This window comes from Pipistrellus kuhlii, unplaced genomic scaffold (assembly GCF_014108245.1).
Source record: "Pipistrellus kuhlii isolate mPipKuh1 unplaced genomic scaffold, mPipKuh1.p scaffold_m20_p_1, whole genome shotgun sequence".
In the NCBI taxonomy this organism is placed as follows: domain Eukaryota; kingdom Metazoa; phylum Chordata; class Mammalia; order Chiroptera; family Vespertilionidae; genus Pipistrellus; species Pipistrellus kuhlii.
In genome coordinates, this window is record NW_023425404.1 from 12440777 (window position 1) to 12467239 (window position 26463).

A 26463-nucleotide genomic window follows, 5' to 3' on the forward strand; every position below is an offset into this window, starting at 1 on the left:
AAGAGCACCCCAGTGAGGGGCGTCTCCCCGACCTCTGCCAACAGGATTGGCTGAAGTGGGAGAGGGGAGAGAGCGCTTTCACTTCTGACCAATCGCCTGTGCCCAAAGCCGGACATGGGGGGTGGAGTCAGGAGTTGGGGCGTGTGATTGGCCGAGGAGAATGGTCCTCTCCACCAATGAAGAGGCGCGGCAGGATGAAGGGCGAAGTCTGGCAGCTGCAGGTCTGCTAGGGGAGGCACGGGGAGTAGAGGCTCCGGGAACCATGGCGGCTGTAGTGGCGGCGGCGGCTGTGCGGGCTCGGATCCTGCAGGCGAGTGAGGGTGGGCGGACCGCGGGTCGTGAAGCTAGGAGTTGGGTCATTTCCGTCCGCTCCCTGAGTCAGCCCCGTCCTGGCCGACCCTGCTGTTCCCACAAGACCTGTCCGACCCTGTCCCCCTACCCCCGCACTACGGGTCCGTCCTGGTAGGATCCAGCCCCAGACGATCGCTCCTGCCCCTCCCACTCTTGCACGTTTGAGCCTCCCCTGGTGCGGCTCTGGCCCGCTCTCCTCCTCCAGCCGTGCCCCATTGCTGCTGTCACACTCTCTTGCACTCACCTCTCACATTCGTTCCGCTTCACCTCTGTACCTGCCACCTCGCTCCCAGGAAACTCCCCTCTGGTCACCTTTTTTTAAAAAGCATTTTCACCTGCCTGGAGCGTCCAGATTGTTTCCTTCCCCCACCCTGCTTCCCTGTCTACAATCCGAGCTCCAGGGGGTGGGAGGAGGAGGCACTGAGGGGCGAGGGTCAGTGGGTGAACTTTGAATCTGCTTCTGAAGTGTACACCTTACTAGGTTTCCCCCCAAAGCAGCCATTTGCTGTTTTCCCCAGCTGTGGCCATTTGCTTTTCCATAGCCCTGGGCCGTCCCCTTGCTTGCCAAGACTTTGTTAAAAACTATTCAGCAGAGTTACAGTGTTCCTATTGGCGGTAAATAAGAACACATTTATGCTACTGTTTGTCCCAAGCACGTGCAAAGGACTAAACATCTCTGAAACAGGTGAGGGAAAACGGGAGCTAAGGAACACTCGAAGTGTAAGTTCCAAGTTCCTGCTCCTAAGTCAGTTTTTAGGGGCCCAGTGCACCCTCAGCATTGCCCATGTAGTGGGACTGGGGTTTGGGGGGGAAGGGTAGGAGGGACGTGGTCCTAGGAAGCCAGCCTAGAGCTACAGGAACTCATGCCTGAGGCCTGTGACCTCCAACTCTCTTCATAGCCTTTCCCTTCTTGTTCATAGCTTAGCAAGGGCTTAGAATATGAGGCAAGATTTACTGCAGACAACTTTGCCCCCTCTCTTACTCATCACCTCCAGTCTGGGGATTTGTTCCTTTATATTACTGGCCTTTTACATAATATTGGTATTTACCACTTTTTAGTGAATCCTACTGCAGAAACTTAATCATTTTTAAGATGCTTAGCAGAGTCAGCAAAGGTTTACGTTTCAGTATGCTATTTAATGGGAAATTGTGGAGAATGGATTGGGAGGGTTTGTCAGATGACCTAGCTTCACTTGTATATTTTTACTGTGATCCAAGTGTTGTTGTTTTTTGTTTTTTTGTGTGTTTTTTTCTAGTATCCTTTTTCAGTAGTAGGAAGGGGAAATTTCCATCCTGTGTTTTCCAGTTCTCCTTGAAATCTTTTATGAAATTTACTTTTTTCCTTTGCCTCCTTCTCCTCCCTGCAATCACAATGAATCATTAAGAAGAGACTCTTAGCCCTAAACAGCTGCTCAGTGATTAGAGCTTCAGCCCTGGGACTGAAGGGTTTCGAGTTCGATTCCCCGTAAAGGGCACAACCAATCGATGTGTCTCTCTCGTCATTGTTTCTCTCTCTCTCTCTCTCTCTCTCTCTCTCTCTCTCTCTCTCTCTCTCTCTCTCTCTTTCTCTTTCCCCCTCCTCCCTCCTTTCCATTTTCTCTAGAAATCAATGGAAAAAATGTCCATGGGTGAGGATTTAAAAAAAAAATAGAGAAAGATTCTTAACAGGGTACTGTAAGGTCCTAGCTGAGAGGTTAGCGACGCAGAAGCAAGACACGGAACCCAGGCGATTAAAGGGGAGGAGGTCTTGCCAAAATCGGTTTGGCTCAATGGATAGAGCGTCAGCTTGGGGACAGAAAGGTCCCGGGTTTGATTCTGGTCAAGGGCATGTACCTTGGTTGCGGGCATATCCCCAGTAGGGGGTATGCAAGAGGCAGCTGATCGATGACTCTCTCTCATCGATGTTTCTAACTCTCTATCTCTCTCCCTTCCTCTCTGTACAAAATCAATAAAATATATTTTTTTTTTAAAAAAGGGAGGAGGTTTTAATCTGCGCTCCCCTGGGCCAGGGAAGTTCGCACCAAAAGGCGGTATAGGTAGTACTTCTTTTATACAGCTGTTCAGGGAGAGGAGGGTGGAGGGCATGAGAGGTGTGGAATTCCTGCCTTGGGCCAGGGGTCTAGGAAGGCCCTAGGAAGGCGCCAGCTAGCCAGCTATCTTTGTCACCATCCACCTTGCAGATGCTTGTATCAGGCTCTGGGCTTCCCCCCAGCCTAGACCTAACAGGTAGTATATTTTGTCTTTTGCATCAAGGTGAGGAACCTCCCTCCCCATGTACTTTATTTTGGAAATACATTATTTCCTTATTCATTTGTAGAAACTTCTGCGTTTAGAACAGAAATAGTAGTCCTTAGCTAACTAGTATTTACTGTAACATGAAACTTTGATAAAGAGCAGCCTAGATTCCGGCAGTCATGAACATTAGAGGACTACAGCCCTAGCCAGTTTGGCTCAGTGGATAGAGCACTGGCCTGTGGACTTAAGGGTCCCAGGTTGATTCCAGTCAAGGGCATGTACCTCGGTTACAGGCTCCTCCCCAGCCAAGTCCTGTTTGGGGCTCATGCAAGAGGCAACCAGTCAATGTATTTCTCTCACATCTATATTTCTCTCTGTCTTTCCTGCTCTCTTCCACTCCAAAAATCAATGGAAAAATAGCCTCATGTGAGGATTAAAAAAAAATTAGAGGACTATTAAACTGACATGTAAAAGAGAGAGTTCATATTTTCAGTTATTTAAGTACATATTTTCTTAACATCTCTGTTATTGTTGTTAGTAAAATTTAGAACTTCTGCTTCTTGTGGTATTATGAATCCCATTCAGAAAACCAGTCTTAAAGACCTCAGTGATTTGCCTTAATGATGTGGTATAAAAAGCACAGCCTTAACTGGGTGTCTCAGTTGGTTGCGGATTTGATTCCAGTCAGGGCACAGTGCTAGGTTGTGGGTTCCATCCCCGGTCAGGGCCCATGCCAGAGGCAACTGATTGGTGTTTCTCTCCCTCATCCATGTTTTCCCTCTTTTTTTCAATTCATTCATCTCTCTATAAAAAGATCAATAAAAACATATCCTAAGGTGAGGATTTTTTAAAAAAAACACAAGCTTCACAATTATACTGAGATTCTATCCCAACTCCACCATTTCTAGTTTTTAAAAATTGGGGGGAAGGGGGAAGAGAATGTTTGTGAAGATTAATGAATATAACGAAGTAAGTTACCTGACACTTATGGCTAAAGTCATCCAAGGTTTCCCAACTAGTAACTAAATTCAGGACTTAAGTCTTGGCACATTTTCCTGTGTCAGGCACTCTCCCCAGGCTTTGGGAAAGGAGAGATAAATAAAATACTGAAAGCTTACCTGTTGTAATGCAACAATAGCTGCTAAATAATAGGAGTGCACAGAGTACTACAGGAACTTATGGAAAGAGTTCTTGAACCTGTGCAGTTCAAGAAAAGTTCCCAAAATGAGTTGGCTCTGGGCTTGAGACTTGCAAGACTAGCAGGCCTTTAGCCAAGGGGAGAAGGGAGTTCCTGGTAAAGCAAATATCAAGTAAAAAATAAACAAAGAACAAGAAATTTGGTGTGACTGGACTTAAGGTAGTTTCTTCAGCAACAGTGCTAATGATTGTTTCTCAGGAAATGAAGAAACTATAGGAGATCTAACCTGTCAAAAATTATGTAATTTTTTTTTTATGTGTGTAGGTGAGGTTTTTTTTTTATATATATATTATTGATTCTTTACAGAGAGGAAGGGAGAGGGATAGAGAGCCAGACATATCGATGAGAGAGAAACATTGATCAGCTGTCACCCGTACACCTCCCACTGGGGATGTGCCCTCAACCAGGGTACATGCCCTTGACCAGAATCAAACCCTGGACCTCTCAGTCTGCAGGCCAACTCTATCCACTGAGCCAAACTGGTTAGGGCTGTGTGTGTATGTGTGTGTGTGTGTTTTTTAATATATTGAGTTCAGAGAGGAAGGGAGAGGGAGAGAGAGACAGAAATATCAAGAATGAGAGAGAATCATCAATTGGCTGTCTCCCTCCCCCCTCCTTCCCCTCCTTCTCTCCTCTCCCCAACTGCTGGGGACCGAGCCATCAACCCAGGCATATGCCCCTGATCGGAGTCAATCCTTCAGTTCGCAGAGCAATGCTTTATCCACGGAGCTAAACCAGCCAGGGCTATGTGATTTATTACACCAAATGCAATGCCTTGTATGCCTTCTTCACAACAGGGAGGCTGTGTGCAAGAGAGAAAAAATAAAAGTAAGTCACCTAGAATGTTAAGGTTGGCTGACCCATGCATTTTCTGCCCTATAAGAGAGTATACATGAAACAAAATTAGTATCAAGTGTTTGCTTGGTGTATACTCATTCTTTCATTATGCAAAATATCATTGAGCGCTCATTCTATTCCAGAACAGTGCAAGGGGCAGAGGACACAATCTAGTGATCTAAGGGGAGAGAGACTTAATAATTAAGATATTATTCCATAATACGACATGAGAAATAAAGGAATTCAGGTGTTTTATGAACTCTACAATTAGGTACTTAGCCTAGACCTGAGATTAAGACTCAAAAACTTCTAAGTAGCCGGAACCTGTTTGGCTCAGTGGATAGAAGGTCAGCCTGCGGACTGAAAGGTCCCAGGTCCGATTCCGGTCAAGGGCATGTATCTTGGTTCTGGGCACATCCCCAGTGGGGGGTGTGCAAGAGGCAGCTGGTCGATGTTTCGCTCTCATCGATGTTTCTAACTCTCTGTCCCTCTCAATTCCTCTCTGTGTAAAATCAATAAAATATATTAAAAAACAAAACAAAAAACTTCTAAGTAATGCCCTGGCCAGTATGGCTCAGTTGGTTGGCTGTCATTCCATGCATGGAAAAGTTGCTGGCTCCACTCCTAATCAGGGCTCATGCAGGTTCAATCCCCGGTAGGGGGCATGCTGGAGACAGCCAATCGAGATTTCTTGCTCCCTCTCCCTGCCTCTCTCTCTCAAAATCAATAAAAACATTTGAAAAGAAAACTTCCAAGTCTGCTACTTCTCTCACTCTCAGAAGTTAACCTTGTTTCTTCTACTTCAGAGGAAACAGAAACCATTATGTGAAAACGTCCTACTCGCAAACCTAAAAACTGATCCAAAGTGATGGCTAAGTAGAAAAGAAAGTAAGAATGAGTCAAGCAAAGGGAATGAAGAAATTTCATGCAAGAAGCAACAGCCTGTGCAAGAACAAAGAGAGCTCAAAACATGTTTCAAATGGCAGGAACAGAGCACAGCGGAATCTATAAAACTAGAGAAGTAAAGATACTATGTAGAGACTTCTCAGCAACATCAAGATTAGTCTTATTCCCAAGGGCAGAGGGAAGCCATTGGAAGGTTTTAAACAAAAGGGTGATCTAACCAGATTTGTGTTTTACAAAGACCCTCTGGTTACGGGATGGGAACTAGGTTTACAAGATTTAAGATTGAAATCCAGGTTAGAGACGGTGATGGTATGGGTGATGGCAGGAAGGGCAAAGGAAAAGGGGTGTATTCAAAGATTTCTGGGAGAACAAATTGCCTGGACTTATTTTATTCACTGTGAAAAGAAGAGGAGGAGTTGGGATGACATTCAGGTTTCCGTTTGGGCAGCTAGGTGAATAGTAAGTAGTCCCATTCATTGCAAGGTGGACTATAGGAAGCAGAAAGGTTGGTGGGAAGAAGATGAATTCAGCTTTTTTCAACCTGTACCGAAATAAGTAGAGATACAGCAAAGACAGGTATGTGGATATTACCCGAAGAGGAAGATACTGGCTAGGAACTACAAATTTGGGCATCACCAGGATCTAAGTATTTAAGCCACAGAAGGTGATAAAATCACTCAAGGAGAGTATGCAGAATGAGAAGAAAAAATGGCCTAAGACCCAATGCACAGTGGCCAGGCAGAGGAGAATGAACTAGCAAAGAAGGCAGAGATATAGCCCAAGAGAAAGAAGAGATACCAGGGTGTCACAGAAGACAAGTGAAAGGGGTTCAGGAAGGAGGGTGTGACTACTATGGGTTATATAAAATTTCCTAGAGAACAAAGAAAGGCTGACAATTCCCTTATTACATAAAGTTTATTAAGGGAACTTATATCTGAGGCTCCTATGGGGTGCCTGGAAGAGGGTAAGGATATCCTGTGGCATGTGGCAGGCACTAAAGCAAGCATGTCAAATTTGCAGCCCACAATATTTTTGCAGCCCAGCCAATACAGCGGTATGTAAGTAACGTTTTAATAAAATTTTGTAACTTAATTTTTATAATATCCTGTATACATAATTATTAATAACCAACTACTATTATTACTGATTACTATAATCGTGTTGCATAACTTTCCCTTACGCACCTTACCTACAGTGCACCATTTCCACTAATACTAGCATCGAACATTTTAGCAGCCAATTGCCATGTCATTAGTCTTGCACTGATTTGTTTGGTGTGTGCAACAGGAAATATTTTGCTTTCGGAGAACAAGAAAAATAGATTTATTTGTGCAGTTATTCAGTGTTTGGTAAGTTAATGTTCAAGAAAAAAATATATTAATTTTTATCGAAATATTCTTTTATTATAATGATTACCAATTTATATCAGTCCTTTGTATTCAGCATGTCTCTATAGAAATAAACCTACATTTCTATGAAAATTGAAGTTTTTGTTTTTTTGCAGCTGATATAAACTTAAATCTTGTTTATTTGGCTCGTGTTAGCCTTTGAGTTTGACATGCTTGCACTAAAGGGTTCTACAGGACATTGCTGACTTTGAAGAGGCTGCTGATTAATGTTTTGATCTTACATCAATGTTTCTTTCTCTCCCTCTCCCTTCCTCTCTCTCGAAAAATCCATTAAAAAATATATTTTTTGTTTTGTTGTTAATCCTCACCCAAGGATATTTTTCCATTCATTTTTAGAGATAGTAGAAAGAAGGGGGAGAGACAGAGAAAAACATTGATCTGAGAGAGAGACACATTGATTGGTTGCCTTCCACATGAATCCCCACCAGGGCCAACTATCAAGCCTGCAACTGGTACATGCCCTTGACCGGAATCAAACCCAGAACCCTTCAGTCTGTAGGCTGATGCTCTACTGAACCAAACCTGCTAGGGCAATACAAGTATCGTACATATTTTTTAAAAGAGGCAGCAATAAAGGTGCATGGATTAGCCTTAGACTGGAGGACAGACTCTGTCTCCCAGTCACTTTGTTCTCACAGAGCTTGCTAGCTACCTTCTTCGTTATAAGAGGAGGAAGGAAAAAAGATAGGTATAATTGCAGGTCGGTTTTGTAGATTTGCTAGTAGGAAATTCTCATCTCATGGTTTCTGTTTCCTCTGAAATTTAGGAAAGCAAAGTCAGCTCCTGAGAGTAAGAAAGGAAGTAGCAGAGTTGGAAGTTTTAAGAGAATTGATAAGTTTTTAAATAGCAAGGAGTGAGAACAAGTAAGTATTTATAATAATAAAATAATAATGACATTTATTGAACACCAACTATTTTTCATATCTGTACAATCTTGATCACAGTAACTCTGTAAAGCAACAGGTACATGCCTTGATTGGAATCGAACCCAGGATCCTTCAGTCCGAGGGCTAACGCTCTTATCCACTGAGCCAAACGAGTTAGGGCAATACAAATATTTTTAAAGCAAGTAAACAAGCCTACCCTAATGTAACTTACAATCTTTTGGGTAACAAGTAATTAGGCAGTTACAACAGAGACAATTAAACCTGAGAGGGGAAATATTGGCTGCTATGGGAGTACAAAAAAAGGGACACCTAAACTAATCTGGAGTGGGGTAGTCTAGCCCAGTGCATCTTTCTTTTGTCCAATAGGTATTTATTGAACACCTACTATGTATCACATTAGTATTGGGAATATGTCTATAAATAAGACATGGTGTGCTCCAGAAAAGTGCTGGTGGTTAGAAATAGCTTTTGTGAGGAATAGAGGAAGAAGCAGAATAGGCATTTGGGTTTGTCTGCTGGTCCAAAGGATCTTTCTGGATTGGACAGTGCTACAGATGCACAAATTCTTACACTTCATGCAGCTCTAAACCTTTGGTTAACATCCTGACAAGATAATAGGTTACTATATTCCAGTCCCAGGTATTTCATATTGCTCACTTTGATTTGACTTTTAATATTTATTAAATCAACTTCTGTAACATATATGTATATTAACTATTTATTTAGAGCAAGCATGTCAAACTCAAAGGCTAATATGGGCTGAATAAACAAGGTTTAAGTTTATGTATGTGGACCCCCCAAAAATAAAGCTTTAATTGTCATAGAAATGTAGATTTTTAAACATTTCATAGAAATGTTTATTTTTATAGAGACATGCTGAATATAAAGGGCTGATATAAATTGGTAATCATTAAGATAAAATAATAGAACATTTTAATAAAAATTAATATTTTTTTGAACATTAACCTACCAGACACTGAATAACTGCACAAATTAATAAGCACAATATAAATAAACCTATTTTCTTGTTCTCCGAAAGCAAAATATTTCCTATTGCACACAACAAATAAGTTAGTACAAGACTAATGACATGGCAGTCAGCTACTAAAATACTTGCTGCTAGTATTAGTGGAGAGAAATGGTGCACCTACAATAAGGTGCATAAGGGAAATGAATGCAACACGATTATAGTAATAAGTCATTAGTGAATGTTGTAGTTCATTATTAATTATATATATAAAAGGCTAAGCTACCGGGTGATCTGGTCAGTACCTATGATGTGCACTGACCACCAGGGGCCAGACGCTCGATGCAGGAGCTGCTGAGCCACAGCAACTTTGCAGAGTGGCTTCTCCCACTCCAGGACTCCTCAGGGAATGTCTGGACTGCTGGTTTTGGCCCTATCTCCGAAGGCCAAGCCGAGGGACCCCACCTGCTGTAGGGATCCCACTCACTCCGCATATGCCCTTTGAGCCCCAGCACTGCTCCAGGTGCAACTGGCCAGGGAGGGACCACAGGAGGTTGGCTCCAGGGTGTGTCCAGCCCCTTTTGTCCAGTCCCAACCCGCCTAACACCTTCTAATTAATTTACTTGCAGTGTGCACTAATCCATGCACCGAACCTCTAGTTACATATACAGGATATTATAAAAATTAAATTATGAAATTTTATTTAAGTGTTTCTTATATACCATTATATTGGCTGGGTCGCAAAAATATTTGTTGTGGGCCGCAAGTTTGACATGCTTGATTTAGAGAATTATTTTATTGTAACTGATCCCCCTCCCAGTATTCTAATCATAATCTCTAAGGTACATGTGGCATTTTTAAAAATAGCTTTATTGAAATAAAGTTTATATAAACTGTATATATTTAAAGTGAATAATTTGATAAGTTTTAATATTTGTATACACCTATGAAAACATCACAATCAAGATAATGATTATATCCATATCCCCAAAAGTTACCCTTTACCCTCTACTCTCCACCTCCTACATCATCTTTAGGTAACCACTGATGTACTTTCTGACACTACAGACTAGTTTGAATTTTCTAGTTTTATATAAATGAGAAATCCAGTATGTACTCTTTTTTATGTATGACTTCTTTTACTCAATATAATTACTATAATTATTCATGTTGTTTCATCCTTTTTTATTGCTGTGTAATAGTCCAATATATGGATATATCACATTAGTTCCTCTACTCACCCATCCAATGGTAGACATTTGGTATATTTCTAAGTTTTGGGCTATTATAAATAAAGTTGCTCTGAACATTTGTGTTTAAGAATTTGTATGGGCATATTATATTTGATACTTGGTTATATACTGTCTTACATTCAACACCTATTGTGTTGGATACCATGCTAAGTGTTTTCATATTGTTTGATTTAGGGTGACTACATTTTCCAAGCCAAAAATTAGGAAAATATGGACTAATGAAAGAAAAATATTTTTAATTGGTTTTAGAGAGAGAAAGGGAAATAGAAAGAGACAGACATCGATGTGCAAAAGAAACATCAATTGGTTGCCTGCCACCAGGGATTGAACTCGCTACCTAGGTATGTGCCCAGGGACAATGCTTAACTGACTGAGCAACCTGGGTGGGCAAAAATCTTTTCTTAAAAATCAATACTGTCCAGAAATTGAGGACACAATCATTATAGCTTTTTGTTTTCTCAACTAGCTGTATCTCAGTCTCATGTCTTCTCAAATTTATATGACCCTTGAGAACAACAAACATCAAATCCTTTTTTTATATATCCATAATACTACCGTTTCCCTGAAAATAAGACAGTGTCTTATATTAATTTTTTCTCCCAAAGTTGCGCTAGGTCTTATTTTCAGGGGATGTCTTATCTTTCCATGCACTAGGTCTTATTTTCGGAGGATGTCTTATTTTCGGGGAAACATGGTAGTATAATATTAAACATATAGTAGCCATTTACTACATTTTTAGTAATTTCCTGCTCTCATTTATAAAAATAATTCTTTTAACCTCACAGGTTTCTTCCAAGGTGATCTCCACTTGGTATTCAGCATCCTCCTTCTCTTCTTCAGCGGTGAGTTTATTTGGCATGAAAAGTTGACTTCTGAGAAGGAATTCAGTATAATTTTTGGGTATTCCTCAAAATTTATCTTCTTTATATAACTGTGATCAGTGTATGTGAAACTTTCTGTCTTGGTTTTCTTTTTCTTTTTTTTAATATATTTAAAATATATTTAAATATATTTTTATTGATTTTTTACAAAGAGGAAGAGAGGGAATAAATAATTAGAAACATTGATGAGAGAGAATCATCAATTAGCTGCCTCTTGCACACCCACTACTGGGGATGTGCCCTCAACCAAGGCACATGCCCTTGACCGGAATTGAACCTGGGACCTTTCAGTCCGCAGACCAACGCTCTATCCACTGAGCCAAACCAGTTTCGGCATCTGTCTTGGTTTTCTTATTTAATATGTCTATTATGTTAAGATTTTAATGGCTGTGTTATATTCCTACATAATCTGAATTAACTCATATTTTCCCCATATAACATTTAGATTGCTTCAGTTTTTCAATATTGTTTTATAAGCATTTATTTACAGTTTGTTTTTACTTCTTTTAAGTTATTTCTCTTCTGAAATAAGATAACTGTGTTAAAAGATACAAACATTTTCATGGTTTCTAGAAGTTTAGTTGATCCTACCAGGTGATTTGTACTTCTTGACAACCTTTAGAGTTGTTTTTACAGACTTTGTGTCTGTCAGCGATATGTTATACCTAAAATCTAATAAATAGGACTGGTGCTCAAAATACTTTCTATATAAAGCATGCACACACTGTAGCACAGTCACTCTTCACCTATTTTGGTCCACAGACCCTTATGAAAATTTAACAAAAGTAAACATCTCAGAAGAAGAAAAAAATCATAGATTAATACATTTAAAAAATATTTTGATCATCACTCTAGCTGGTTTGGTTCAGTGGATAGAGGTCGGCCTGTGGACCAAAAGGTCCTGGGTTCAATTCCAGTCAAGAGTACTTACCTTGGTTGCAGGCTCCTCCCCAGCCCAGGCACCTCCCAGCCCTGGTCAGGGAGCATGCAGGAGGCAGCCAATTGATGTGTTTTTCTTACACCAATGTTCCTCTCAGTCTTTCCCTCTTCCACTCTCTCTAAATGATCAATGGAAAAATATCCTTGAGTGAGGATTAAAAATATACATATATTTTGATCATAAAGATAAGACATTATCATGCTAATGTAACAGAACATCAGCTGGACCAAAAAGTCACAATAGCTAATCTTTGTTAACACACAGTCTGCTCCTTTTTTAGTGTAAGCTTTACAGTGACATGTGTTTACTCAGGAAGTTCCACTGTGTGATTACTGGGGAATTTCCCATTTCCAGAGAGGTCCCAGTTTTCAGAAACTCTGCCACATCTTAACAAACACTATAAACAAGTTTATTGTGTATTGCTTTGCAAATGGCAACATTTCTAGAGAGCAGTAGATTCCTTATCAGGCCAAATTCCTTCCTCTTTGTGATAGTGAGAGAAAAGTAAAACAATTAACTAATATAGCATTTTGTGTGTGTTATTGTTGTTTTTCCAGCCAACTGTAAAACTCTTCATTGATGGGAAATTTGTTGAATCCAAAAGTGACAAATGGATCGACATCCACAACCCAGTAAGCAAAGCTGCTTAAACTGACTAGCCTCAAATTCTGGGAACATGGTGGGAAAGTGGGGACTTGGGTGTCTAGGGTGAAGCACATAGTGTTGCCTTTGTAGCCATGAAAAATGAAGAAGGTGAGGCAGGGGCAAAGGATGATGTGCTGCTTTTTCCCATCAGGCCACCAATGAGGTCATTGGTCGGGTCCCTCAGGCCACCAAGGCTGAAATGGATGCTGCTGTTGCCTCCTGCAAACGTTCTTTTCCCGCATGGGCAGACACTTCAGTATTAAGCCGTCAGCAGGTTCTGCTTCGCTATCAACAACTTATTAAAGAAAACTTGGTAAGAAATCTGAATGACACCGTTTTCCAAACTGTTGTCTACAGCAGACTTGTCACATCCTCAGAGGCCCTTTTAGCTGCACTCCCTCACTGTCCAGTCCAGAAAGACGTAGATCATGGTTCTCTTTCTCATATTATTTCTCCCAGTTTTGTCTTTCCTTTGCTACCTGAGAACTAAAAGGAGACACATCCTTACATTGGTTTCTATTTGTGTGTTTTCTCTCCAGAAAGAAATTGCCAGGTTAATCACTCTGGAACAAGGGAAGACCCTAGCCGATGCTGAAGGAGATGTGTTTCGAGGCCTTCGTAAGCAGGGTGTCCCTCATGGGGAGCTTCAGGGACATTTGGGAAAGGAGCAAAGGAAAATGGGAGGCAAAGATCCCTTAATGAGGGATTGCTTCTTCCTTTATGTTGATTTTGTTATCCCATGTTTTTTAATACTTGTGAAAATTTCACAGCAATCTATGAAATTGGCTTACTTCATTTTGTGTTTTACTTAACTGATCTTCCAGTAGATATGTACATTTCACTGTCTTTTTCCCATTTAGAGAATCTCATTTTGCACAAGCCCTTCTCTCATGGAAGGTCAAGTCAATGTTTGTTCCCTGTCATTGGCCTGAGCCACTCCCTGCCCTCGGGGCTTACCGGAGCATGACAAAGCCAAGTAGTGTACCATGTGGACAGCTGCTGGCCTGACTGCTTCTTCTCTGTTGCAGAGGTGGTTGAGCATGCCTGTAGCGTGACATCCCTCCTGCTGGGAGAGACCATGCCATCCATCACCAAAGACATGGACCTTTATTCCTACCGTCTGCCTCTGGGCGTGTGTGCAGGCATTGCTCCATTCAATTTTCCTGCCATGATCCCCCTTTGGATGTTTCCCATGGCCATGGTGTGTGGAAATACCTTCCTAATGAAACCATCAGAGCGAGTCCCTGGAGCAACTATGCTTCTTGCTAAGTTGCTCCAGGACTCTGGTGCCCCTGATGGAACACTGAACATCATCCATGGACAACATGAAGGTAACTGCCTTTCAGTACATGGCACTTAATCTGGCTTCCCAAATATCAAGGTGTTGAGTGGTGATGGGTGTTCTAGAATGAGGAACCTAGGGATGAAGGGATTTACTAAGTTACCTCCCTGTTTGAAGGTAATATTTGTTAACTATTTTGCTGCCTGTGTGCTAAGGTAACTAACTAACTAGGGAGTAGCAGTGCTTCTTGCCCTACAAAATACACTGGGACAAAGAAATGTGGATTAGCGCAAGACACAGATAAGATTAAAGAAAAAGTTTTCACTTTAATATTGAGATAATTTATGATGATTTTTAATTCAGAGACTCATTTTACAGACCTCAGAGAGACTAAAGAATTCTAATTCATATAAAATAGCTACTACTTAAAAAGTGCTTCTGTGTTTCAGGCACTGTTCCTAGTATCTTTCATAGATTATTTCATTTAATCTTTGTAAGGACACATTTAGATAGATGCCATTTTTCCATTTTACAGGTAAGAAAATTGAGGCATAATGAAATTAAGTAATTTGCCCAAAGTCACACTGCTAAAACCTATCAGAGCCAAGATGTATATATCCAGGAAGGCTGAACCTGGTTTTTACTTTTAAATATAGTCCTGTGGTGCATAACGATGTTTTGATCAACAACAGACTGCATATACAACAGTGGTCCAAAAAGATTATAGAGTTGAAAAATTCATATCACCTAGTGACATTGTAGTCATAGTAACATTGTAGTGCAATGCATTACTCACACGTTTGTGGTGATGCTGGTATAGAAAAATATAGCATATGCAATGATGTACAATACATATTACTTAATGATAATAAATGACTATATAACTGATTTGTGTACTTACTCTGCTATTCTCTGGTATTTTAGAGTGTATTCTTTCTATTTAAAAATTAAGTTTGCTGAAAAATAATATGTCGTATTATGCTGGCAGCAGCCTTATACATCTCACGTTTACTGCACCTGTTGATTGCATTATTTTCTCGTGTTTAATTTAATCTCATATTTTAATATAGAAGCATGCTGTACAGGTTTGTAGCCTATGAACAACAGGCTATACCATCTAGGTTTGTGTAAGTGCATGCTAGGATGTTTGCACAATGACAAAATTGCTTAATGATGAATTTCTCAGAATTTTTCTCCCGTAGTTAAGCAGCACATGAGTGCACTATGCTATATCGTCTCTCACATAAGGGCACAACAGTATCTGAGAGTTCTGTTATGTATAACAGTTGAAGAAATATTATATTCTTAAAGAACGGAAGTGTTGAGCATTGAAGGGCTGTTATTTTGGTGAATTTTATAAGAGTGTGTTTGAGCCCAAACTGGGGACAATGCCAAGAAGCAAGATCTCAGATGCTCTGAAGGGCTGTCATTTTCAAGAAAAAATAGGAGTTGTAGGTTTCAGAGTTAGAAGTGGAAATTCTGGAATAGCAAATGAGAAAAATAATGAAAGGGAAGATGCTAAATAACTTTATAGTTTAAAGAATTATGAGGACAAAGAAAGAGAGAACTTCAAAATGGAATATAGAATTAAAACACAAAAAGTATGAAAATTTCTCCCTCATAGCAGTGGGGAAAGAGGAAATTTGTTATGTTGAGAAACATACAGCCATTTGTTCCTTTATGGTGATTATTTATTTTCCTCTTAAAGCTGTGAACTTTATTTGTGATCATCCGGATATCAAAGCAATCAGCTTTGTGGGATCCAACCAGGCAGGAGAGTACATCTTCGAGAGAGGGTCAAAACATGGCAAGAGAGTTCAAGCCAATATGGTGACTTTTTATTCCTTTTTTCTTTCAAACTTTGTTATATGTATTAAGTTTACCTAGAAACAGCCCTGCAGCAGAGGGGCCCCTCTTCCCACTCTAACGCCAATGGTATGGAGGAAGAAACAGGGCCAGAACCAGATGTTTCCTTATTCCCATTTCATCCTGAATAGCTTTCCTTTAATGATGAATATTGTGATGAGGTTTATTCTAAGTGACTTTAATTACTTGATTGCATAGTTTTGCTGTTCTCTCACTAGTTCCTTGTCATACTAAATATATATATTTTATTGATTTCAGAGAAGAAGGGAGAGGGAGAGAGAGATAGAAGCATCAATGGTGAGAGAGAATCATAGATCAGCTGCCTCCTGCACACTCCTCACTGGAGATTGAGCCCACACTGAGCCCACACCGGCCCAGCAACTCTAATTACCTTTTATCTTATACAACAAATTTGGGTGCCCAGGGGCACATTTTTCCCTGGAAATGTTATTCATATTCTTTGGGCTTTAGTACCGTGTTTCCCTGAAAATAAGACATCCTCCGAAAATAAGACCTGCTTACAGGTTTCCTTCTGAGTGAAATATAAGGCATCCCCCCAAAAATAAGGCCCCCCCCAGGAGTCACAAGAAATTCACCAGGAAATTCAGGAATTGGATTGTTATGATGATGTTCCAGAAGATGATGACATGATTGTCATTGAATAAATGAGTAAATTCTTGATAGTGTAGGATTCACAGTTTGTCTGGTTTGTGTTGACAACTACCGTACTACCATACCGTATACAGGTAATAAATTTCCTTTATTTTCATTTAACAATAAATGTGTACCATATTCTCCTTCATGGAAAAATAAGACATCTCCTGAAAATAAGACCTAGCGCATCTTTGGGAGCAAAAATTAATATAAGACACTGTCTTATTTTCGGGGAAACAGGGTATCACCACGTCTCAGCTCCGTGGGCAATTTACTTATAACTCCTTAAGCCTGGTTTTGGCCCTGTTTCTTTCTTCATACCACGCTTTTCTAGCCCTTTTACCTTTTCCTTCTTTTAAGGCGTATCCTAACTACTACTAATGTCCAAATATCTTCTTCCCTAAGAGTTCAGACTATTTAAGGCTGAGAAGAGCCCCATAGCCCTATACGAGATGTGTGGTTTACTTGATTGCATAGTTTTGCTGTTCGCTCACTAGTTCCTTGTCAAATACTTAATACTAAATATAAAGTCCAATTGCTACTTTCTCACTTTTTGACTAATGTTGCATAAAGAATAGCCACTCGAGCACAGGTTTGGAAACTTCATAATACTTACTTATTTTCATGGCCAAGTGTATTTTGGCCAGTTTGATTTAAGTTCCTCCCAGTTCACAGTATACCGTGTGTAATGGAATAAAATTAAGTAGCTGGCATGGTATTTTCCATGTAATCAATTATAACTATATCTGAAAACATTTGGAAATGACCAGATGGTATCCTTCATAGAAATTCATGAGGCTTGTGTATCTAGAAGCAAGCCAGTCTGGGAACCTCTTTCCAGAACTTGTTTATTAGGAGAGGGCTGCTTCCTATTTTGCTTCATCTGGCTACTGGCATTCTTTTTTCTTTCTTTTTTTCTTTTTTTTAAAATATATTTTATTGATTTTTCACAGAGAGAAAGAGAGAGGGATAGAGAGTTAGAAACATCGATGAGAGAGAATCATCTATCAGCTGCCTCTTGCACACCCCCTACCGGGGATGTGCCCACAACTAAGGTACATGCCCTGGACCAGAATCGAACCCGGGACCTTTTAGTCCGCAGGCCTAAGCTCTATCCACTGAGCCAAACCGGTTTCGGCTGGCTACTGGCATTCTTACTGGCAGTTGTTTACTCTGCTATTCACGTAACTGGAAACCCCAGCAGACAACAAATTCTTTCCTTTCTAACAGGAAAGAGAAAGTAGTTCTCACTGGTTCCTGGATGCAGTGTTAGCCTATCAGTTTGACTTAAATGTGATGATTGGGATTCTTCTTCTTTTTTAAATCTAAATAAAGATGTATCAGCTTATCAACTGAAAAAAAAAGGGGGGGAAGGGTAATCTGGAGATTTGCCCAATGTTACCAAGACTTTAGCAGTATCAAAATAATGAATCTATCCTCAAAGCTGCAAAGGATAAATTCTCTAGTCCTTACCTTAAGTTTTCATTTGAAATCTCATATAGCTTTCGTATAGAAATCCTGAATAGCTTTCCTTTAATGATGAATATTGTGATTAGGTTTATTCTAAGTGACTTTAATTACCTTTTTAAAAAATATATATGTACAGGATATATAAATATATATATTTTATTGATCTCAGAGATTTATTATATGATTTTTAGCATAATTTTGTCAAGGAAGATTCATGTGCTTTCTGTATTTCCTTAGGGAGCCAAGAACCATGGGGTAGTCATGCCAGATGCCAATAAGGAAAATACACTTAACCAGCTGGTTGGGGCAGCATTTGGAGCTGCTGGTCAGCGCTGCATGGCTCTTTCAACAGCCATCCTTGTGGGAGAAGCTAAGAAGTGGCTGCCAGAGCTGGTGGAGCGTGCCAAAAACCTGAGAGTCAATGCAGGTAATCTGTTATCTGCCTCATTCTTTTAGACTTTGCATCTGTGGCACCGAGATCTTGGTTTAACATTGGCTTTGGCCAATGGGGGCAATCATATCCGTTTTTACCATTGCCTCTCTTCATACTGTACCTCTTTGGATTAATCTTTAGTTGGCAGTCATAAGTTATGTTAATGAAGACCTTTAACACTTCTGTGTTGTTTATAGGAGACCAGCCTGGAGCTGATCTTGGCCCTCTGATCACGCCTCAGGCCAAAGAGCGAGTCTGTAATCTGATTGATAGTGGAACAAAGGAGGGGGCCTCCATCCTTCTTGATGGTCGGAACATTAAAGTCAAAGGCTATGAAAATGGCAACTTTGTTGGACCAACCATCATCTCAAATGTCAAGGTAAGCAGCTCTGGATTATTTGTTTCCCATATATGGGAGCTGAAGGCACTTTAGAGGCTATGGAAGCTCATCCCTCTAACTTATAAATAAAGTACAATTAATGACTAGAGACTTCATTTCATGCCAGAATTATTCAGTTATTTTATCTAGAGTCTGAATAAATCTCCCTTCTCACTCCTAATCTCTTTCAACTCTACCAGTAGTCAGCAAACTTTCCATAAAGGGCTGGATAGTAAATATTTTTGGCATTGCAGAGATATGCAATGTCTGTCACAACTACTCAACTCTTGACATATTAGTATGAAACAACCATTATCATTGTAAATCTGTGTTCTAGTAAAATTTTATTTATGGACAATGAAATTTTAATTTCAAATAATTTTATATGTCATAATTGGGTTTTTTCAACCATTTAAAAAATATAGAGCCATGGCTGATGTGGTAAGTGGTTAGAGCATCAGCCTGAGCACCAAAGGGTCATGGGTTCAATTCCCATTCCTGCAGGTACCTGGGCTGCAGGTCCATCCAAGATACATGCAGGAGGCAACCTATCAATGTGTCTCTCTCACATCAATGTTTCTCTTCCCCTCCACTCCCTTCCTTTCCACACTCTCTAAAAATGAATGGAAAAATATCCTTGGGTGAGGATTAATAATAACAACAAAAATTACTCTTAGCTTGTTGGCTGTACAAAAACAGGCAGCACGCCATATTTGGCCCAATGGCCATATTTTGTCAATCCCTATCTTATACTTGTTACTTATTTGTTTAGTGTTAAATTTTTTCCCATTCCTTCTTACTCCTACCTTATAGCTATTGCAGCTATATCAGCCACCAGTATTTATTGAGTACTTTGTGCCCTAAATTTAGCTGCATCTTTACCAGAAAGTGACAAAAGGAAGATAATTTTTATTATCAAATAAAAGTGTTTATTTATCAAAACTCTACATGTTTTTCAGCTAAAATTAATGCTAATTTGAGGTTAGGAGGCTTTTTTTGAAATACATATGTCCCCACCAATCCTACTATAATCCTGAATAATTAAGTTGAATGTAAGTGTAGTAAAATTATGAAATCTCTTGTCAAAGAACCATGGAAGAAAATATCCATTTATAAACAATAAACACAGCTGACTAACTACAGTGGTAAAGAATGTTTTTAATGTTTAATGTGACCTGATAAAAATATAAATGTGCAGACTCATTTGGGAAACAAAGGAATGAATGAGAATGGATTGTTTATGTTATAGAAAACTTCGTACAGGGTTTCTTTAAACAGAAAGAAATCTCCTATGGTATTTTAAATATATATTTGATTTACTTAAAAAATGAATGTTCATGTAAGTTTTCAGTAATATAATAATTGTATAAATAGTTTATACAAGTATAAAAGAGGAAGCTAGTGATGGGTCATGGGACCTAAAAATACAATGCTTAAAGGAAAGGATTGTAATTGTACTTAATAGGAATTTCAAGTTATTGATAAGATTGGTAGCTTGGAAGATGGAACACAGCAAGAAAGCACTTTAAAAAAAAATAAGTGCTTTAAAATGAAAAGTGACTACTAACATGAAAGCTGTCTGTGTAAACAGTGGGCTCTAAATTAACAAATAAGCATAAAATACTGACTTCTTTTCTGGATGCATCACTCCTGGCAGCCAAATATGACTTGTTACAAAGAGGAGATTTTTGGTCCAGTTCTTGTGGTTCTGGAGACAGATACTTTGGATGAAGCCATCAAGATTGTAAATGATAACCCATATGGAAATGGAACTGCCATCTTCACCACCAATGGAGCCACTGCTAGGAAATATTCCCACTTGGTGGATGTTGGACAGGTTTGTGAAAAGAATTTTTAGGAGATTCTTATAGCCACTTACTGTTTGCTGGGGAGATGGTAAACAGTGATCAGTTGCTACCGCTCTGATCTCCCACAATACCTCATTTTCTTCCTCAGGAATAAAAGTTCAGTGAGATGGATATAGGGTGGAAGGTGGATATTTAAACTTAGTGATTCTAATGCCACACATTTATGCTTCTAAATGGAGAGTTCCTTTGTTTGAGTCGTTTTCTTCATATCTGACGTGGATTTGTTCTGCTTTAGGTGGGTGTGAATGTCCCCATTCCAGTGCCTTTACCAATGTTCTCATTCACTGGCTCTCGGTCTTCCTTCAGGGGAGACACCAATTTCTATGGCAAACAGGTAACAAAATTTCTTTAAATGTCTTTTCCTCTAATAAACTTTTACATATTCAGGAACAAGGATTCTGCAAGGAAGGGTCTGCCAGCAGCTTCTGTGAGGTCATATTTTGTTCATCACTGCTTGTCATTTAGTCCCCTACAAAAGATTTGAAAGAGAACAAAGTTTTAGGGAAAAAGCATAAGAAAGTCCAAGCCTTTATACTTGTATATGCCCTTTCCTCTGCCTCCTCATTTTCTTCTAACTTAATCACCTGTCATGTCTTCATTTAAAGAATGGATTCCTCCAGAAAACCACTTGACCACCATCAGCCCTTTCCTCAGTGCTCATTTGAGTATGCCCTCATGTGCTCCCACCACTCCACATATTTCTTCCTGTAATGGTTATTGACTTACAAAAAATTTCATTGAGCACCTTCTTTGTACCAAGCACTATTCTAGGCACTATAAATACAGCACTGAAAAAAAACACGAAGAAAAAAAAAACAGATCTGGAACCAAATTGCCTAGGTTCAAACCCCAGCTTGGCCAGTTATTAACTGTGTGACCTTGGAGGATACCTTCTCTTTGCCTCAGGTTTCTTCATTTGTAAAATGAAAATAACAATACCTATATTTTATGAGGTTATGAGGATTAAGTTACCACTGTTATCACATTCTTCAGGAGGTGCATATTTCCTAAGGCAGAAACAGTCATGGCATATTCAAACAGGAGAAATGGGCTGGAGCACAGGGAGTGAATGAGTAAGACAGTGGGGTAAGAGATGAGGTTAGAGAGACAGGCAGGGACAAGTCCTGTAAGAATCCTTAAGCTACGTTAAGAAGCCCACATTACCCTTTAGTTATTTACTTATCTGCAGCACCTGGCACAAAGCAGGTGCCCAAACATATGTTGAACAAATGGGTTAGTGAAAGTTCTTTATAGTCCTACAGAAATTCAGCCATTCTGGAATATTTAATGATAAATTAAATTTTTTTCTATACAGATCTTTTTTTATAGGTTAATAAAAAAAATTAACAGTGGACTTACATAGCAGAATATAACAGTGTGGCTAACTGGCTAAGAAAAAATTTGATTATTTGGAGGCTTATTATATAGTTTGTGACAAAAATGACAGCTTTTATAAAACTAACCCAGTTTACCCAGTTTATACTATTAACAAAAATTTCTTAAGGAGGAAAAGACTAACCTCATAGAGTTTGAAGCCTAAAATCCTCAGGTAATTAAATTGCTAATTTGCATTTAAAAAAGTGTCATCCTATATATTAAAAGGGTAATATGCAAATTGACTCTAACAACAGAACTACCAGAATGACAGGTCGCTATGACGTGCACTGACCACCAAGGGGCAGACGCCCAATGCAGGAACTGCCCCCTGATGGTCAGTGCGCTCCCACAGGGGGAGCTCTGCTCAGCCACAAGCTGGATTGATGGCTGCAAGTGCAGCAGTAGTGGCAAGAGCCTCTCCCACCTCCTCAATAGCACTAAGGATGTCCAACTGATGGCTTAAGTCCGCTCCCTAGGGACAAGCCATCAGTCGGACATCCCCCAAGGACTCCCTGGCTGCCAGAGGGATGTCTGACTGCCAGCTTAAGCCCAATCACCCGGGGAGCAGGCCTAAGCCAGAAGATGGAAATCCCCCAACGGTTCCCAGACTACTAGAGGGCGCAGGCCGGGCTGAGGGAACCCCTGAGTACACAAATTTTTGTGCACTGGGCTTCTAGTCCTATATAATAAAAGCCCAGCTACCGAATGGCAGAACAACCGGAACAACCACAACCCATTGCCCCGGCCAGCCTGATCGGCCCCCATTAGGGTGAACTTACTGGACCCCACTAGTGCACAAATTTATGCACCAGACCTCAAATATATATATGTATATGTATATGTATATGTATATGTATATGTATATGTATATGTATATGTATATGTATATATATGCACCTAATATGCTAAGTGTCCAACTGATCGGTCGACCATTCAGTGGACCACTTGACCAGTTGCTGTGACATGCACTGACTACTGAGGGCAGACACTCCAACTGGTAGGTTAGCTTGCTGCTGGGGTCCAGCCGATTGGGACTGAGCGGGCCTGGCCAGACATCACCTGGAGCCAACCTCTTGCGGTCCCTCTCTGGCCTCTAAAATATTTCTTCTAATTAATTTCCTCTCAATATGCATGAATTTGTGCACCAGGCCTCTAGTTCTTACATAATAAAATAGAAACTTTAGTTGTATCTTATGTTGAAAGTATATAATAATCTCTCAAGTTGTTTTCAATATATTAACATGGCCCTGATTTCGTCAAGTAATTCTAGAAGAGTATTTTAATCAAACTAGTGTTTTTTTTCCAATAATATCTTTTTAGCTTTCTATTAATTTGGTCTTGGATTTCCCTAGTCTATTCTCTTTTGCTCAATCCTGTACTTACAAAATAAACCATGTAGATATAAAGACTTAAATATGCTGAACTTTTTTGCCTTACATGTTATTGATTATTTAGAAATGAATGTGTATATCAGACATTTTACTTTAGATTTATAAGATATTGTGGGTTTTACTGCTTCAGTATAGCTGTTCATCACTGACAGTTGTCAGAAATGCCTAATATAGATTTCATTCTTTCACTCCTTTCTCTTCTTCATGAGGAGAGATTTGAATGCCATTTAATTTTCCCCTCACACATTGCTGTGAGGTGAACATTATGTCACAGATAAGGCCCAAGGTTAAACAGCAGTCAACAAGGAGTAGAGGCAGAATTTGAGCCATGCCTTTAGACATCAAAGCACATGATATTCAGCTCTAGAAACAGAATGATCTACAAATTTAACAGATTACATTGGCCAGTTTCAGCATAATGATAACTAAGGTTTGAATGTTTACTATGTGCCAAGTATTATGCTAAATGTTTTAGAAAAATTTACATGAACAATATATTGGATTTTAGTTGTACCTATTCCTCAAGTAGGAGAGTGGGTAGTTCTTTGCAGCACCTCATTCAAACGTTGATTAAAAGAGGAATCATGAAATCTCCCCCAAATATATGCTAATTCTTTCTTTCTCTATTTCTTCTCTTGTTCTCTTTAGGGCATCCAATTCTACACTCAGCTAAAGACCATCACTTCTCAGTGGAAAGAAGAAGATGCTACTCTTTCCTCACCTGCTGTGGTCATGCCAACCATGGGCCGTTAGAATGAGTTGTTCCAGACTCAGTCCATCCTGAGTCCTCTCCCTTTATTCTTGACTACCTTCATTTGCCAACTTTGCTCAGATCAGGTCCCTGAGAATGGAATACCTTGTAACTAAAATCTTTCTCAGAGCCATTAGCCTCTGCACAATTGCTATAGGGAGACTCCTGGTGTAAATCTGAAGCCGGATTTTTACTTACTCTTCATACTTCTCTTTTTGAGGTAACTGTTGTTAACTGTGAAATTTATCTCGAACGAGAGCTTAGAGCTGTTTTCTAAAAATTATCATGACTTGAAGGGAAGATTAGTGTTTGTAAATAAGATCTTCCATAATTCACCCTTTGGTTGACCTTCAGACACAGCCCTACATAATTGCCAGTGGGGGATACCCCACTGCCAGGCTTTCCTGAGCCTCTCATCCCATACTACACAAGATATAGTCCATTTCTACTTATCCAACGGTTGTGACAATTGTTTGATTCTTTTTGCTGAATGCCACTTTGTTCTAGTGATTCTTGACCACTAAATTCTGTCATCACCTCTGTCCTGCTTCTTTCTCAAGGATACCTCAGTATGCATTGGATAAAGCGCCATTTTGTTGTGTGTGCCAAATGTTAAATTTTAGCGTTTGCTTCAACAATCATTAATTAACAATTCAGTTATTAACTCAAATGCCAATAGGTTTTTTGTCCATTTGTTTCTAGGCCCAGTTATCAAGGGGAGTTTGCCTTAAGCAAGTCTAGCCTGATTATATTTTTAAATAAAACAACCCTTAATATAGAACAACTGACTAGGATCTAAGACATTTTAAAGCTTTTCATAACATAAAGTAGTAAAAAAATAAATGCTTTGCCCTGCCTGATGCAGCTCAGTTTGTTGGAGCATTATCCTGTGCACCAAAAGGTGGTTGGTTTGATTTCCTGTTCAGGGCACATATCCAGATTGTGGGTTCAATTGCTGGTTGGGAAGTGTACAGGAGGTAGCAAAATGATGTTTCTTTCTCTCTTTTCCTTCTTCTCTCCCTCCCTCCCTTCCTCTCTCTCCCTCTCTTTCCCCCTTTCTTTTTTCAAAATCAATAAAACCATGTTTGAAATTTAAAAAATTCTTTGACAGATTCTTTTGCTATGGTTAATTCAACTTGTCTTTATGCTTTTTGTTTCTTTGATGTAGCTAAGCTTTAAGTCAAATAGATATTGATATGCTAATCAAAATAACTTCTGCTTTTTTGTTCTACATCCAATTAAATCCTGTCTTTCTGATGCAGTTTTCACCCAGTGAACTCAGATGACATAGGTCATTTATTTTTCTATTTCTCTTTAGTGATATGGATAATGCTGACCTACTCCATAGGAGTTACTCAGTGAATTAAGGATAGTGAAAAACCTTGAAAATGTTTGTGCACTCTACATAATTTAGGCTTATTACTACCACCTACTGATAGAATATCAAAATCTTCAGTCACTTAAGGCAGTGATTTTCAACCTTTTTCATTTCATGGTACACATAAACTAATTACTAAGAATTTATTATATTTTTTGCCAAGTTGACAAAAAATTGGTATAATTTGGATTTATTTTTTAAAAATAGTAATAGTAATTACCTACCCAAAAAAAAAAGGTGCATATACTGTAAATAAGGATTTTTTGGTACCCAGAACTAATCAGATGCAGCCTTATTATGCAACATGACCAATAAAGTGCAACCCTATTATATGACCTATATATTGATGGTTCAAGACAGAGCATTAGCCTTTGAGACAGCATGGAGGGACCTGGAGAGTATTATGCTAAGTGAAATAAGCCAATCAGAGAAAGACAAGTATCACATGATCTCACTCATTTAGAATCTAATGAATAAAATAAACTGATGAACAAATGGATCCAGGGACACAGAAGCATAGAACAGACTGTGAAATCTCAGAGGGAAGACAGGGAAGTGTGGGTGGGTGGGAAATGATCAACCAAAGAACTTGCACGCATATATGCATAATCCATGGATACAGACAATAGGGTGGTGAAGGCCTAGGACTTGGAAGTGGAGGTAAAGGCAAGCAGGCGTGCTAGAGGGATCAATTGGGAAATGGGGGAAATGGAACAAATGTAATACTTTCAACAATAAAGATTTAATTTTAAAAAAAGGGGGGAGCATTCACACCAAACGGCTATTTTGTGTTGGCTGTTGTCATTATTTGGCAATATAAGGGAAAAGAGGTCAGTGCTCCTGACTAGTCAGATTTTGCATATTTTAAAAATCCTTGCCGAAACCGGTTTGGCTCAGTGGTAGAGCATCAGTCTGCAGACTTAAAGGTCCCAGGTTCAATTCCGGTCAGGGGCATGTACATTGGTTGCGGGCACATCCCCGGTAGGGGGTGTGCAAGAGGCAGCTGGTCGATGTTTCTCTCTCGACGTTTCTAGCTCGCTCTCTCCCTTCCTCTCTGTAAAAAAATCAATAAAATATATATTTTTAAAAAATTCTTGTGGCACAC

At 39.5% G+C, this 26463-nt stretch overlaps 2 protein-coding genes across 3 annotated transcripts in view; one reads left to right on the forward strand and one right to left on the reverse strand.

Annotated features, from left to right (window-relative positions):
• Positions 1 to 145: 145 nt before the first annotated feature.
• Positions 146 to 25554, forward strand: ALDH6A1 (aldehyde dehydrogenase 6 family member A1). Of its 2 annotated transcripts, none has more exons than XM_036431569.2 (12): positions 146 to 310; positions 10829 to 10885; positions 12422 to 12496; positions 12661 to 12822; positions 13049 to 13127; positions 13538 to 13840; positions 15500 to 15621; positions 18019 to 18208; positions 18412 to 18593; positions 20251 to 20430; positions 20697 to 20795; positions 23878 to 25554. In XM_036431569.2, the coding sequence occupies exons 1-12, from the start codon at positions 161 to 163 to the stop codon at positions 23980 to 23982; spliced, it is 1704 nt and encodes a 567-aa protein (XP_036287462.1). In that variant the 5' UTR covers positions 146 to 160; the 3' UTR covers positions 23983 to 25554. The 2 variants fall into 2 exon arrangements, with proteins under 2 accessions (XP_036287462.1, XP_036287472.1); XM_036431579.2 differs by lacking the exon at positions 146 to 310 and adding an exon at positions 7708 to 7799.
• BBOF1 (basal body orientation factor 1) overlaps positions 20812 to 26463 on the reverse strand; it is a 37404-nt gene continuing 31752 nt past the window's right edge. The window contains exon 12 of the mRNA XM_036431558.2: positions 20812 to 20930. Coding sequence (XP_036287451.1) covers positions 20919 to 20930 — 12 coding nt within the window. The 3' untranslated portion in view covers positions 20812 to 20918. The remainder of the gene's footprint in view (positions 20931 to 26463) is intronic.